The sequence below is a fragment of the Humulus lupulus genome, chromosome 8 (genome assembly GCF_963169125.1).
Source record: "Humulus lupulus chromosome 8, drHumLupu1.1, whole genome shotgun sequence".
NCBI classification, from domain to species: Eukaryota; Viridiplantae; Streptophyta; class Magnoliopsida; order Rosales; family Cannabaceae; genus Humulus; species Humulus lupulus.
The window spans coordinates 178,170,768-178,186,830 of record NC_084800.1 but is presented as its reverse complement, the minus strand read 5'-3'; the positions used below and the strand labels follow the sequence as shown (position 1 = coordinate 178,186,830).

At 44.7% G+C, this 16,063-nt stretch overlaps 1 protein-coding gene across 1 annotated transcript; it reads left to right on the top strand.

Annotated features, from left to right (window-relative positions):
* The first annotated feature begins 1,521 nt into the window (after nucleotides 1-1,521).
* LOC133796293 (uncharacterized) lies at nucleotides 1,522-6,029 on the top strand. The gene is made up of 5 exons (XM_062233764.1): nucleotides 1,522-1,825; nucleotides 2,838-3,026; nucleotides 3,708-3,813; nucleotides 3,869-4,635; nucleotides 4,729-6,029. Exons 1-5 carry the CDS (start codon nucleotides 1,522-1,524, stop codon nucleotides 6,027-6,029), a joined length of 2,667 nt encoding a protein of 888 aa, XP_062089748.1.
* Nucleotides 6,030-16,063: the final 10,034 nt, after the last annotated feature.

Here is a 16,063-nt window from a genome sequence, read left to right as displayed (position 1 = left end):
ATCACTCAAAAAACTATATGCAAACACGCAAGGTTGAAGCGAAAAATTCAAATTATCCAAGATAAATACAAACATGATTTAAATAATAGAATCATCTTGACCCTTCAAATTGTCAAATTTTTCATAAAATTTATGAAATTGGACAACATTAGAAGTGACACTGGATTGCTTCAATCAAACTGTAAGTTATTCTCCATAATAATTTTTTTATTCCTACTTACAATTAAAACAAAATATTATCTTTATTATAAATATAAACAAATTTTAACTGTATATTAATACATGTTTGTAATATGTTTCAGGTGGAAATCTCCTCCAATCACATGGTACAACTACAAATGAAAATAATAAATCGTTACAAAATGATCAAAACAATAAAAAAATAAAGGAAAACACATACTTTATACCGTACATTAATATTTACTTTTGTTGAGTTTTGTTAATTATTGTTAATGCTTCTAAGATTAGAAATTATTAAACTATTTTTTGTTTTTGGAATTATAAAATTATGCAGTTCAACATGGACCAGTAAAAAGAGTGTGCTTCTCTTTCAATGAAAACATACATGAGTCCACATACTTCTCATTAGATGGTGCAAGCTCAAATAATGGTACCTCTTTACATAAAACTACATGTAGAATTAATGATAATATTAGTATATTTATGTAACATATGTTTTATTGGTAATATAGTTATAATTCGGTCCAATGATGAGGACGCAAACGAAGAAATTAAAAAGCTCAAACAACAAGTTACCGTTCATGGACTTAATCTTGTCCAGTTCGAGGATAAAATAGGTATTATAATACTTTTCTTACCATATTCACTTGGACAAAATTACATCCTTTATTTGTTAATATATTATTATTTGTTCAATTGACAGCTCATTATACAACACCTTGGAATTTTGGAATCCCTTCATACACATGTCAATATTGTGGTGCCATTTTATGGTATGAGGAACGGACAAAGAAAACACAAAAGGTCTCACATCCCAAATTTACATTTTGTTGTATGGAAGGACGTGTGCATATACCATTATTGAAAGAAGCACCCCCTTTACTTAAATTTCTCTTAGGACCAGAATCTGGACAAAAAGGGTTTAAATTTCGAAAAAATATAAGAGCTTATAACTCCATGTTTGCATTCACATCAATGGGTGCCCGAGTTGATACGTCTTTCAATCAATCAGCAGGTCCTTATATTTTTCGGATGAGTGGTCAGAATTATCATCACATTGCTTCTTTGTTGCCAGAAGTTGGGAAAAAACCACAGTTTGCTCAACTATATATATATGATACTGAAAATGAGATAGGAAACCGAATGGATACACTACTAAGACATGGGAGGAAGACAGAGATTGAACACGAAATCGTTCATTAATTATCTCAAATGTTGGATCAACATAATAATTTGGTCAAATCCTTTAGAATGGCAAGGGATAGATTCAAAGCACAACCATAATCTACGTTTCGTTTACGCCTCCTAAGTAGCAAGACAACAGATGGTCGTCAATACAATATGCCAACATCATCTGAAGTAGCAGGCTTAATAGTTGGTGATTTTAGTGAAGTGAACTTCGAACGTGACGTTATTGTGGAGCACCAAACTAAAGGAATTCAGAGAATCACAGATCTGCATCCAAGTTTCATGTCTATGACGTGCCCATTAATACACCCTTATGGTGAAGATGGATATAGACTTGGCATACCTTTGAGAGACGTAACTGAAAGCTCTTTTAAAAGGCAAAAGTTGACAATGAGGCAACATTATTGCTTTAGGTTGCAGCAAAGATTAAATGAGGGTCATACTCTTCTTCAATCTGGTAGTGATGAGGACACCAAGACCCAAGTATCAAGTCAAGTTCCAGTTGGTCCAGTGACGAGGGCACGAGCCAAGAGATTCAAGGAAGAACTTAACAGCCTAGTCCACAAAGTCCTAAAACAAGAGGAGACCGTGGTCAACATTGAAGGAGAACAAAGACTTGTCTTACTCATCAAAGTTGACTGAGTTTAGGAGCTTAATGAGTCTTTTTATTTTTAATCACGTTTTTTAGTCTTTGTTTATTTTGTGATAAGTCAAACATTTTACTTGTGTGAGTCCAAGAGTCCTTTTTGTCTTTAATTTTCGGTTTTTATTAGGAAGACAAAGGGTTGTCTTTAAATTTCGGTTTTCATGAGGAAGACAAAAGGCTTGTCTTTAATTTTAGTTTTCATTAGGAAGACAAAGGGGCTGTCCTTGTTTTTTCGGTTTCATTAGAAAGACCAAGGGTCTTGTTTTCATGTAATTTTCGTCCTTATAAGGACTGCCAAAACAATGTGAAAAATCAGATTATGTTGAAAGAAATTGTGAGTTTATTTCTTCTTGAGTTCTTGAAGAAACTTTTGAACTTATCAAGGAGATTCCTTGTGGCGTTCATCCTGACTTATCAAACGGATTCCATCCCCGTTTGTGGCGTCTTCCTCATACCAAGGTTCGTGCTTGGCTAAGCATTGGGTCGCGGTTCCATTCCAATCTCGTGTGTTCTTGGTGGCTGTTCCATATTTGGTGTCGGGTTTCGTCACACTTGTTGGCGTGGTTCGTATCAGGTAGACTACTGCAACAATATATAGTTGATTCTTACATGGCAATTGAAGAAGAAAGATTTTGTTGGATACGAAATAACCAAAAAAAACTCAGATCAGACCTTTTTTCTGGTTTAATGGACGCTATTCATCGTGGTGATTCAGATTGCTCAAAAGTGGGGAAATCAATTATTTTGCCTTCATCACACACTGGGGGACCACGATATAGAGTACAAAATTATCTAGATGCTATGGCAATTTGTAAATGGGCAGGATATCCTGATTTATTTCTTACTTTCACTTGCAACCCAAAGTGGCCAGAAATAAATGATATGATCCATTTAATAGGCCAAAAAGATGATAACAATAGGGTCGATATCATATGCAGAGTATTTGAGATAAAGCTATTCCAACTAATGCACGATCTGAAAAAAGAACAACCGTTTGGAAAGATAATTGCATGTAAGTTTATTTCACATTTGTATCCACAACGAACTCAACTCAATTGCTTATAAGAAATGTTTTTACCAACAATAATTTCACAAGTCCCACCAAAATTTCTAAATTTTAAGTTTTTATCTATGTTGTCGCATGTATATACACAATTGAGTTCCAAAAAAGAGGACTGCCTCATGCACACATACTACTTTTCTTGCATTCGACATTGAAAAATCCTTCAGCAGACCATATTGATAATATAATAAGCGCGGAAATCCCGGACTTAAATGTTGATCCTGATGGTTATAATGCCATCAATAAATTTATGATTCATGGACCTTGTGGAAAACTTAATTCAAACTCTCCATGTATGATGCAAGATAGGTGCACAAAACATTTTCCAAAAAAATTCAATGATCAAACCACCATCGACACAGATGGCTTTCCAGTCTACAAAAGAAGAAATACAGGTATTCATGTCGAAAAGAAAGGTGTCCTTTTAGATAATCGATATGTAGTCCCTTATCACAAGAATTTGGTTGTCAAATTTGATGCACATATTAATGTCGAGGTTTGCAATTACTCTAGATCAGTCAAATACCTTTTCAAATATGTTCATAAAGGGTCTGACAGAACTACTGCAACAATGGAATCTATTGACACTGCCAAAGAAATAGATGAGATAAAAACATATTTGGATTGCAGATATATCTCGACAACTGAAGCTTGCTGGAGAATATTCCAATTTGACATACATTACAGATAGCCAGCAGTTGAAAGATTACCATTCCATTTACCTAGAGAGCACACAGTAATATTCGAAGAAAACAAATGTGTTGAAAATGTTGTTTGCATGCCTGGAATAGAAAAACAAAGTTCACTCAATGGTTGGAGGCAAACAAGAATTATGATGATGCACAAGAGCTAACTTATTCGGATTTCCCTATAAGTTGGGTTTGGAATTCAAAGGAGAAAACATGGACTAGGAGAAAAAATGGATTGGCAATTGGAAGAATTTACTTTGCGCATCCTTCGACTGGAGAACGCTTCTATTTGAGAATGTTGTTAAATTTTGTCAAAGGGAGCACTTCTTATGAAAGTATTAGAACAATAAATGGGGTGACATATCCTAATTTTAAAGGCGCATGCTATGCTTTGGGATTGTTAGACGATGATAAAGAGTGGATAGATTGCTTGACTGAAGTTGCAATATGGGCAACTAGAAAAGAATTAAGACATCTTTTCGTCACGATACTCATTCACTGTCAAGTTTCTGATGCATCACAACTTTGGAAATCTAATTATATTGCATTGTCAGAAGACATAACTTCATTGCAAAGGAAGAGATTTAGAATGAATGATCTTAAGTTAACTGAACAACAAGTTGAAGCATACACATTGTTCAAGATTGAAAGTATCATGCTGAATATGGGAAAAAGTTTGAAAGATATAGATGGAATGCCCCTGCCTAATCCATCTTTGATAAGAGACTCGGGTAATAGATTGGTTAATGAAGAGCTTGATTATGACCGAGATCAATTAAAGATATTGCATGAGAAATCATTTGCTGCTCTAAATCCTTGCCAAAAATCAGCTTATAAAGCAATAGTACATTTAGTAGAGAATGAACAAGGCAATTTATTTTTTATCAATGGACATGGTGGTACTGGTAAAACATTTTTATGGAATACAATAACTGCAAAGCTCAGATCACAATAAAAAATAGTCTTACCTGTAGCAACTTCAGGCATAGCTGCTTTGTTATTGCCTAATGGTAGGACAGCTCATTCACGATTTCATATTCCCTTGAATGTTACAGCAGAGTCGACTTGTGAAATTCGACAAGGCACCCTACTAGCTGGACTTCTTATGAAAACTTCTTTGATCATTTGGGATGAAGCACCTATGGCAAATAAGTTCTGCTTTGAAGCTTTGGATAAGACCTTAAGAGATATTCTAAGAACAAGGTTTGAAAATAGCTCTAACAAACCTTTTGGAGGACTTACAATAGTGTGTGGTGGTGATTTCCGACAAATATTACCAGTTGTCGCAAAAGGTACAAGAGCTGATATTGTTGATGCTTCTCTTAACTCGTCATATTTGTGGCCATTTTTCAAAATATATGAGCTCAACCAAACTATGAGGCTATATAATGGAAGCTTGACTGGTTTTGAGGCTGCTAAAATAGCTTCTTTTGACAAATGGATGTTGCATATTGGAGATGGTTCATTATATGATGACATTGATAGACAATTAATTAAGCTTCCTTCTGATATCGCCATAAATCCATCTCAAGATCCAATGAAATCCATAATTAAAGTTATCTACCCATCACTTTTACAAAAGTACAACGATCCTACATATTTGACAGAAAGAGCAATATTAACACCAAAAAATGAAATGGTCTATGAACTAAATGGGATGATTATGAATATTATACCAGGTGAAGGGAGAACATATTTTAGCTCAGAAAATATATGCAAAGCAAGTGTAAAGACAAATGATGAAGATCTTTTGTATCCAGCTGAATTTTTGCATGGTTTGAAATTTAATGGCATCCCTAATCATGAGATGCGACTTAAGGAAGGTGCTCCTGTAATGCTCCTTAGAAATCTAAATCAAAGAGAAGGCCTATGCAATGGCACAAGATTGATTATCAGGCATCTTGGTAAATGGTTCATTAGAGGCGACATCATTTATGGAACAAATATTGGTGAAAATGTCACAATTCCAAGAATTATCATGTCTCCCAATGAATCAAGATGGCCATTCAAGCTTAATAGACGACAACTTCCCTTGGCACCATGTTTTGCCATGACAATCAACAAAAGCCAAGGACAATCTCTTAAACATGTTGGCTTGTACCTCCTTAAGCAAGTATTCACCAACGGTCAATTATATGTTGCTGTGTCCCGAGTTACCACCAGAGAAGGATTAATCATACTAAATGCTGATGATGAGGTGGGAGACCCAACCTTAATAAAAAATATTGTTTACAAAGAAGTATTTCAAAATACCCACTCATAAAAAATCTATTTATTCTAGAAAATGATATAGTCTCCTTATTCATGTCCTTCAAATTATTACCTTATAAGGTATAAATTTTACTGGTTTTAATAAAATAAATTCTCCATTCTTGCTATTGTACATAGTTCAATTTTATCTTTAGCAATATATATATTTTGAAGCTACATGTGTATATATTATTGTAAATTACAATATCAACTTCATTACACAAACATAATAGTAAAAAAAATATGAGTATTGACTAATTTCAATATTATTCCTTACCTTATTTGTTTCACAACTCATGTAATAAAAATAATATTACATATGATTTTTTTTCCTCAAATCGTGAATTACATTAACTCTTTTATTTATTTACTAAATATAATATTCATTGTTAGTCTAAAATGAATCAACAAATATATATATATAAATGTATAAATGATTCTCAAACATCAAAAGGTCATGATTCATACTATGTTACTCATTTAGTGAAAATGTTAACAACTCCTTAAGTTATAAATTCTAAATATATATATATATAAAACTTAAAAGTTTTACAAAAAAAAAACCAAAATCTCATTTTCCAAAAAATAATTATAATACTAATTATTATAAACACCGCGCGAGGCGCGGGTATATTGCCTAGTTTATATAATACATCTCTGTACGCCCTGGATTTCCCACGGGCTGTTTAGCAGGACGATCCTCGGACTAAACATGATTTAGCCCGAGGCTCCCACAGGCCAGAGGATTTATCTTCAGGACGGGCCCTTTCTAGCTCGAGGGGATGGAGCGTCCTGCTCCGTCCTGTTGTTCCAGGAGCTGGGAACAACATCCGACGACCACGGACGGATCAGCTCGGGTTATGGATTGCTCCGGTAGCGAGCTTCTCAGGAAGCTCTGACCCTATGGGAAGTCAACACGCAAGATAAACGTGCATAATCCTACCATCACGTGTCCGATATCCCCCTGACTTCTCGGACACGCCGCAGGAACGTGCGTATTCAGACACCCACGGACGGGTTGGGCCGTGCGGCCCATTATCTCCTTCCATGCTGATTAGACCACACTTGTGTGTCAGGTTTAGGAAGTAATCATGAATATCACAGACTTGATATGACAAATGGTAAGGTCACGGGATGACCTCCCTACCAATTTCCAGGTGCCTTCTCCTATAAATATGGAGACCCTGGGAATTGATAGGGGTTGGAAAAAATAGTCTTGTAAGAACTATATATTTTGTAAACCAATTACCCAGAAAAGATCAATAATATTGACTAGTGGAGTAGAAGGATTTTAACCTTCGAACCACTTAAAAAACGTGTTTAGGGTCACCTAGTTCTTCTCACAAAGATTTCATATCTGCGGCGGTTCTACTTTTAAGTACTAATCTCTTTCTCTTCTTCTCTTAATTACCTGTTGCCGAAGAACCGCGTCAACAGTTTGGTGCTTTCATTGAGAGCAAGTCCAATTAGTACTACCACAAACATACAACTATGGTGACCACTCGATCCAAACATGGCAACGAGACAGAACAGCATGATGGGCAGGAGGCCCACCATGTTGCCCTCCCCGAGGAGCAAGTTCCTGAAGTCCAGCAAAGGCCAGGAAAGCAGCCGGCCGGCCAAGACGACACTGGTAGTTCGACGCCCCGGCCGCCTAATCCGAATCCAGGTTATTATACTGCGGTGGAGATGGAGAATGCTCAACTGAGGAGCCAGCTAGCAGCAGCTGGTCAGCAAATCCAGGATATTCTGAGTCGACTACCCCCTCTCACAACCAACGGTAACGTTGGAGAGAGGCAAGGCGAGGCTCCTAAGTCTCGCCGGAGTAATCGATCCAGGCATAGCCGTTCGGGTAGACTCCCTGCAGCCAACTCCACCCCTTCATCACGCCATCAAGAGGCGAACTTCAGGGAAATGCCTCAGACCGAACCGCAGCAGTACAGCCGTTCGGTTAGGACATCAACCCCTAGCTCTCAGCCTTCCTCGAGGACACCCGGAAGAGATAGGGGAAATTCCCAAAGGAGGGCCGAGGAGATCCGGAGACGTCAGCCCGTCCCCGAAGAGCGTCCAGTTCCTCGTCCAGATCGCCCAGCGCGAAACCATCAAGCTGGCAGGGCCGAGAGGCCCCCACCAAATTTAGTCCGTCCAGACGGCACTAGGATCGCCTCTCCGGTCAGGCATCCTCCTTCTCCCATCAGATACCCGTCTCCTCAGCCCGTCCGAGACATCCCGACCTACAAAAATAGTAGGAGAGACCCGCCATCGGTCGGGCCTTCCCGGCGCAGCAGGGTGCCGGGGGAAGGATCAGGTCGGAGCCGCCAAAGACGCACATCAAGCCTGTCCAGCAGGAGTCACTGGACCGGTAGCGCACGGAGTGATCTTTCGGGAGGAGACCTGCGACAGCGACTAAGTTCAGCACAAAGTCACCATAATACCCATGGAGGCGACCTTCGAGATCGCCTCAACTCTCACAGAGAGGATCGAGTTAGGGATGGTAGCCAGGCCCGCTCAGTTGGGGTCCGATCCGAAGTACGTAATGGCGGGAATGCCCCAAATGACCTATCTCCAGATAGGAGGGGCAATAACCCGCCTAATATGTACAACGGGTCCGGAGCTGTTGAACAGCCCCGGAATAACCCAGGAGCTCAGGACAAAACCTTAGAGCGCTTAACTCAAATGGAGGAGCTGATGAAGAAGCTCCTGTCAGAGAAAGAAAAAGACGAATATGATTCAGGGGATGAGATGGAGCTCTTCGCCCCCAACATAGCAGCAACGGCATACCCTTCTGGCTTTCGTATGCCTCACTTGTCAAAGTTCAACGGGGATGGAGACCCATCTGACCACTTAGGGATGTTCAACACCCTAATGATGGCTCATAACATCGGGCCAGAGCTTCGTTGCTTGATCTTCCCTTCCACCCTAACTGGGCCTGCCAGGCAGTGGTTCAAACAAAGTAAAAGGCAGTCAATCAGCTCCTGGAAGACCTTTTCGGCTGACTTCAAGAGGGCATTCCGCGCCTCTCAGGCCGCCAGGGTCCAGGCCGACTCCCTAGCTAACGTGAGACAGCAACCTGGAGAAACGCTAAAAGCCTACTTGAGCAGATTTGCAAATGTCGCTGCTCGAGCCAGAGACGCAGATGACAGCTCCAAACTCATGGCTATGAGGACCGGGATCCTAGTAGGCGGAGATCTGTGGAAGGATATTCAAAGGAGGGGGGTCAGCTCAGTTAGTGAATTCCTTAACAGAGCCCAAGAATGGATAAACTTGGAGGAAGCTGAAGCTTCAGCCGCGGGGACCAGCCAGGTCCTCGAGAAGCCCGCTGGGGCGGGAACAGAGATCGTAGTAGCGATTCCCGACGTCACGCAGAGCAACCAGCCCAGTGGCGGCAAAAGAAAAGGAAATGGTGAAAACGTCCAGCACGGTCAAAAGAAGAATAAGTCCGTGGATAAATTCAAGCCCGTGTTCACAGCGTATACCGAGCTCACCCAAACCAGAGAGAATATTTTCCTGGCCAACGCTACGCGAGTCCCCTGGAAAAGACCGGAGCCGATAAAGCACCCTAAGGGAAAGAGAGACGCTTCCAAATTCTGCCGTTTTCATAACGACGTCGGGCACAATACCGACGACTGCAGGCACCTCAAAGATGAAATCGAGACTCTCATCCGAGCAGGTCCGTTGGCGCAATACTCGCGGAACAGGGTCCCCACAGGTCGACCTGCTCCGGAGATCCCAGCCAGTCAACTTGGACCTCGAGTAGATCAGGACGTCCCTCCCCCCGTGGTCGAGGGAGAGATTTCCACCATCTCTGGAGGGCCACACATGGCTGGCACGAGCAGAGGCGCCCAGAAGAGGTACATAAATGAGTTGAAGGCCCACAATGGAGGGGAGTTCGTCCCGGAACAGCCTCAATCAAAACAACAAAGATTAGAGAAACAACCAGTCACTTTCACGGAGGAGGACGCGGGCCATGTCCAATTCCCTCATAACGATCCCTTGGTCGTAGCAGTCCAGCTCGCCAACCGGAGAGTAAGGAGGGTGTTAGTAGACAATGGGAGCTCGGTGAATCTCCTATTCCGTTCAACCTTAGAAAAAATGGGTCTGACCGTCTCCGAGCTAAAGGCAACCTCGATGATGCTATATGGTTTTTCAGGCGAAGGGTCAGCAGCGATAGGAACGATCGAGCTGGTGATCACCCTAGGCGACGAGTCCAGAACAGTGTCCAAACTGCTCGAATTCGTAGTCATTGACTGCTCCGCTGCCTACAATGCAATTTTGGGCCGACCAACGCTCGTTGCTTTCGAAGCTATCACATCCGTCCGGCACCTCGCCATGAAGTTCCCTACTTCGACAGGGGTCTGCACTATCAAGGGCGATCAGCTCGCTGCCAGGGAATGCTACAGCATTTCCATGAAGGGAAAATCTAAACCCGGGCAGGTGGCGATGGCCATTCAGGATGAAGAGGAATCGCAGGGACCCAAGGCGGCCCCTGAGATTGAAAAACCTCGGGTTTCCGAAGACGAAAAGCTCGCCTTAAGCGAGGACATTGACCCCCGAGTAGGCGAGGACAGGTCCGAGCTCCAAGCTATTGAAGATCTCGAGGAGGTAGGCATCGATGAACAAAATCCTTCACGGACGGTGAAGCTTGGAAAGAACCTCTGCGATAGAAGAAAGGCGGATCTTACCGCGTTTCTGAAAAAGAACCTAGACGTATTCGCATGGTCGCACGAGGACATGATAGGGATCAGTCCGAGCGTAATCATGCACACGCTCCACCTAGACAAAAGCGTCCCTGCAAAGTCTCAAAAGCAGAGGCGTTTAGGGACAACCCGAGCCGAGGCCCTTGAAGAAGAAGTGGCCCGGCTCAAAAAATGTGGCTTTATCCGCGAAGCCAGATTTCCCATTTGGGTTGCCAATCCCGTGTTAGTTCCAAAGCCCAATGGCAAGTGGCGGACCTGTATTGATTTTTCCGACCTGAATAAAGCCTGCCCCAAGGATTGCTTTCCGTTGCCGAGGATCGATCAACTGGTGGATGCCACGGCGGGGCACGAGCTCATGTCCTTCATGGACGCGTACTCGGGCTACAATCAGATCGCGATGAATCCAGCAGACCAGGATCATACCAGCTTTATGACCCCGACTAATGTCTATTGTTATAAGGTCATGCCGTTCGGTCTTAAGAATGCTGGGGCAACCTACCAAAGGCTGGTAAATAGAATGTTCGCGGATCAGATCGGGAAGAACATGGAAGTGTACGTCGATGATATGCTTGTCAAATCAAAGACTGCCACCAACCACGTTGCCGACCTGGAAGAATGTTTTAACATACTGCGAGAATATGGCATGAGGCTCAATCCTCAGAAATGCACTTTCGGTGTCGCATCGGGGAAGTTCTTGGGTTTCATAGTCAATACCCGAGGAATCGAGGCAAATCCCGACAAGATCAGGTCACTGCTCGAGCTTCCATCCCCCAGGTCGCGGAAAGATGTCCAAGGCCTCACAGGAAGGGTGGCGGCACTGAACCGGTTCATTTCCAAATCGACCGACAAGTGCCTGCCTTTCTACAACCTGCTCCGCGGAAACAAGAAGTTCGAATGGACAGTAGAGTGCGAGGGCGCATTCCTCGACCTAAAAACGCACCTAGCTGAGCCACCTGTGCTATCAAAGCCCAGGGTAGGAGAACCTCTTTTCCTCTACATGGCCGTGACTGAGGACGCAGCTAGTGCCGTTCTGGTGCGAGAAGAGGACCAAGCTCAGAAACCGGTTTATTACATCAGCAAGAGACTCCTCGGAGCTGAGTCAAGGTACCCGTTGATGGAAAAGCTGGCGTTCTGCCTAATCACGGCCTCGCGAAAACTCAGGCCATACTTCCAGTCCCACTCTGTACACGTCATGACCGATCAGCCTCTAAGGCAGGTTTTGCAAAAGCCTGAAGCCTCGAGACGCTTGCTAAAGTGGGCGGTCGAACTCAGTCAGTTCGAGATTTTCTATACTCCCCGAACTACCATAAAAAGTCAAGCCTTGGCCGACTTCGTGGCAGAATGCGCGGGATTCCGTGAGATCCCATCGGAAGATTCACAGCAGCTCATATCCTCAGGCTCATCGTGGAGGATCTTCGTTGATGGCTCATCTAACGAGAACGGCTCCGGGGCCGGAATCATTCTGATATCCCCAGAAGGACATAGATTCCATTCGGCGCTGAGGTTCGGGTTCAAGGCGTCCAACAACGAGGCAGAGTACGAGGCCTTGTTAGCCGGACTTAGGATAGCTAGCGAGCTAAGGGCAAGCTCTGTCCAGTGCTTCAGCGACTCCCAGCTCGTGGTGAATCAGGTCTTAGGCGAGTATCAGGCGCGGGGTCCCAAGATGGCCTCTTATTTGGCTAAGGTAAAATCCGAATTGTCTACGTTTGGGCAAGGGTCGATCGAGCAGATACCTCGGGAGCAGAACGCCAATGCGGATGCTCTCGCCAAGCTCGCCACCTCGGGGGAGGCAGAAACCCTGGGGTTGGTGCCAATTGAGTTCTTGGACAAACCAAGCATAGACGGAGATCGAGCGGATATTGAGATGATTGACATCAGGCCAACCTGGATGACCCCCATTGTTGAGTACCTCGTCGAGGGCAAGTTACCCGAAGGGCGCAACGACGTACGGCGAGTCCTTTATCAAGCTCCGAGATATACGCTAGTCGAGGGGGTGTTGTACCGACGTGGGCATTCGTTACCTCTCCTCCGGTGTGTTCTTCCAAGTGAGGCGAAGGCCATCCTGCAGGAAGTTCATGACGGATTCTGCGGAGATCACACTGGGGGGCAAAGCCTGGCCTTGAAGATCCTTCGGCAGGGTTTTTACTGGCCGACTCTGTCCAAAGACTCGATCTCATACGTAAAAATGTGCGACAAATGTCAGCGGTTCGCCGCGGTTGCACGAGCCCCCCCGGCCGAGCTAAAAATGATATCGTCTCCCTGGCCCTTCGCCATTTGGGGAATAGATCTAATAGGCGCCCTGCCCACCGGAAAGGGCGGGGTCCGTTACGCCGTGGTAGCCATTGACTACTTCACAAAGTGGGCCGAAGCAGAGCCGCTGGCGACAATAACATCGAAAAAGGTGCTAGACTTCGTGGTTAAAAGCATCGTTTGTCGATTCGGCCTACCCAAAAAGATCGTTTCCGACAATGGCACTCAATTTGACAGCGACCTGTTCACCGAATTTTGCGAAAAGAACGGAATTGTGAAAAGTTTCTCATCCGTGGCCTATCCCCAGGCGAACGGCCAGGTCGAAGCTGTCAATAAAACTCTGAAGGCAAGCCTCAAGAAGAGGCTAGATGAGGCAAAGGGGATCTGGCCAGAACAGCTCCCCCAAGTTCTGTGGGCCTATAGGACCTCACATCGGACTCCCACGGGTCACACTCCTTTCTCCCTAACCTTTGGAAGTGAAGCGGTCCTCCCCGTGGAGGTAAAGGTCCTATCGCACAGGGTCCGGTCCTCCGAACAGAACAAGAACCCCGAGCTCCTATGCCACTCCTTAGACTTGATGGATGAGAGGCGAGAGGATTCACAACTCCAGCTCGCCCATTATCAACAGAAAATCACTCGCTACTTCAACACTAAGGTCAAAAGACGTGCCTTTAGCGTCGGCGATTTGGTCTTGAGGAGAGTTTTCCTGGCCGGGAAAGATCCCAAAGATGGGGTTTTGGGACCAAGCTGGGAAGGACCATACCAGGTCATCGAAGTCATCAAAGAAGGGACGTATAAATTAGCTCGACTTGGTGGAGGGGCGGTCCCGCGGACTTGGAATGCAATCCACCTAAAGAAATATTATCAATAAACATGTGTAAGACCTAGAAGGTCACCTCCCATGTATAAATAAAAATCAAATGTTTCTCGTTATTTGCAAGGGTAATTTTAAAGTAACAACGAAAGACCCTTTCCCAGTTACTTGGGGGGCATATGGTACCCGGATATATCCAGGTCTCCTTAACGACTTAGGTGTTAATTTTTATCTATGGATAAGAGTTATCACAAACTAAGTCCTATCCTGGTCTTAACTAGGTCATAAAACTTAGAAGTTAGCTAAAATTTGTTGACCGAGGTTCTTCTTTAAAGAGCCCGGGATACGGATAAAAGTTGACGCGATCTGAGTTTTTTCAAAATAAGTTCCTGGTCTTAACCAGGTCATAAAACTTAGAAGTTAGCTAAAATTTGTTGACCGAGGTTCTTCTTTAAAGAGCCCGGGATACGGATAAAAGTTGACGCGATCTAAGTTTTTTCAAAATAAGTTCCTGGTCTTAACCAGGTCAGAAAACTTAGGAGTGAACTAGAAATTTGTTGAACGCGGATCTTATTTAAAGAGCCCGGGATACGGATAAAGTTAACTCGAACTACGTTCATAAAAATAAAGAGATAAATTATGACCAAATGCATGAAAATATATATGTAAAACTGGTTGAGCAAATTGTCTCGAGGCGGAAACGCCTCACATAAAAAAGAGAATTACAATAAAAAAAAAAAAGGGAGTGTTCAAAATACGAAAACAAGAAGCATCCTAAGCCCCATCAGCTGGCCCTTTGGAGGTCGCGGTCTCACCCTGCTCCGCCGCGGCAGAGGCCTCTCCAGTCTCCGATGGAGGAGCCTCCTTATTCAGGCGGGCTTGAAGCCGCGGCAACAGGAATGCCCAGAGGTCCGGCGGCATGAAGGAGAAGTCCGCGTCCGGATTGTGGGACCAGCAGTGATAGAATAGGTCCTGTAAGGACTGCTCCGACACGACCCGCTCGTCTTTCAGGGCGGTCTGGGAGGTCTGGACTTCGGCCTTCGCCACCTCAAGGTCTGCCCGCGATGCGGCCAGGGAGTTTTTAAGCTCTAGGTTCTCGGAGCGAAGCTTCTCTAGCTCGGATGCGGCCAGGGAGCGTTTAAGCTCTTGGTTCTCCGAGCGGACCTTCTCTAACTCGGCTTTTGAGGCCGCCAAGGCGTCTCTCGCCTCCTGAGACTCCTGGAGGGCAGTCTGGCGATCTGCTTCCAAACCCTCGAGCTGGTCCTTGGTCCTAACGATGCCTCTATAGGCGGCAGCCATGCCCTGCAAGAAAAGAGTGATAAATTAGCAAACTGGAAGGAGAAAGGCGGCGGGTGAGTGTCAAAGCCTTAGAAGAAGGGGGCACTTTACCGTTAAAGTCATGTCCATAACGGACTCTATAACTCGGACCGGGCTCGTTGTTTCGATGGCCCGGAGCTCCTTCTCCCTGATATTGTAATAGTGGCTGACGGCGTAGCTGGCCGACTCGTACACCGTACCCCGGAATGCTTCGGGCATCTTCTCCAGAGCCCGGGGGTCGACCGGGATACGCACGTCCGGGGCTGCCGCGGCCAGATTCCCGACCTCTATTACCCCGTCCTGGGCGGCCAGTGGAGATCGTTGGGGTGGCGGATGCATGAGTCCTGTCCTGGCGACAGGGAGGTTCGCCCCCGCGACCTGGGATGACGGGTCTCTCTCCTTCTCCGTAGCTGGGGATTTGGTGGAGACCCCGGTCGAGCTCTTGGACTCGCGAAGCCTCTTTAACCTCGGCCCCGCTGGGGGATTCCCACCAAACACAACGCCCCGCAGACTATTCCCGGGCTGAGACATCTCCTCTGCCAAAGAGCAAAAAACACGGTTATTAGCAATCATACAGAAATAAAGGCAATAAGAAAGCAAATACTAGGGGAGCCCTACCCCCCGAGCTGGAAGAGCCTAGGATGATTATCTCACGAACTGGCGAAGGTTCTAGGTCCGGTTCTGAATCGGGGCTGGACTCTTCTACGTACTGCCTAATCCCCGGAGCGTAGACGCCCCTCTGAAGCGTAGGCCACGTGCGTAAATTGGTCCCGTACTCCTCAAAAATGGCCGACCTAAAGGCTAGGGTATTATCTACTACTACGGTACCCTTGGGCCGACTCTCTTGGTTGTCCAGCACGAGCTGGTCAATGTAGTGGAGCAGAAGCGTGTCCAGGTCCGGATTCCTTGGGTGACGATGGACGAGCTGCCTAGGGTTGAACCTAACCAGCCGGGGGTCTGCAGTGGCCC

Excerpts from the sequence above, each read along its gene's own strand:
- LOC133796293 (XM_062233764.1), top strand. The coding sequence starts at position 1,522 with ATGCCAACATCATCTGAAGTAGCAGGCTTAATAGTTGGTGATTTTAGT. Across the intron at positions 3,027-3,707 it reads GTTTGGAAAGATAATTGCAT|ATATATCTCGACAACTGAAG; the intron begins GTAAGTTTATTT and ends TTTGGATTGCAG. Across the intron at positions 3,814-3,868 it reads ATTTACCTAGAGAGCACACA|AAAAACAAAGTTCACTCAAT; the intron begins GTAATATTCGAA and ends TGCCTGGAATAG.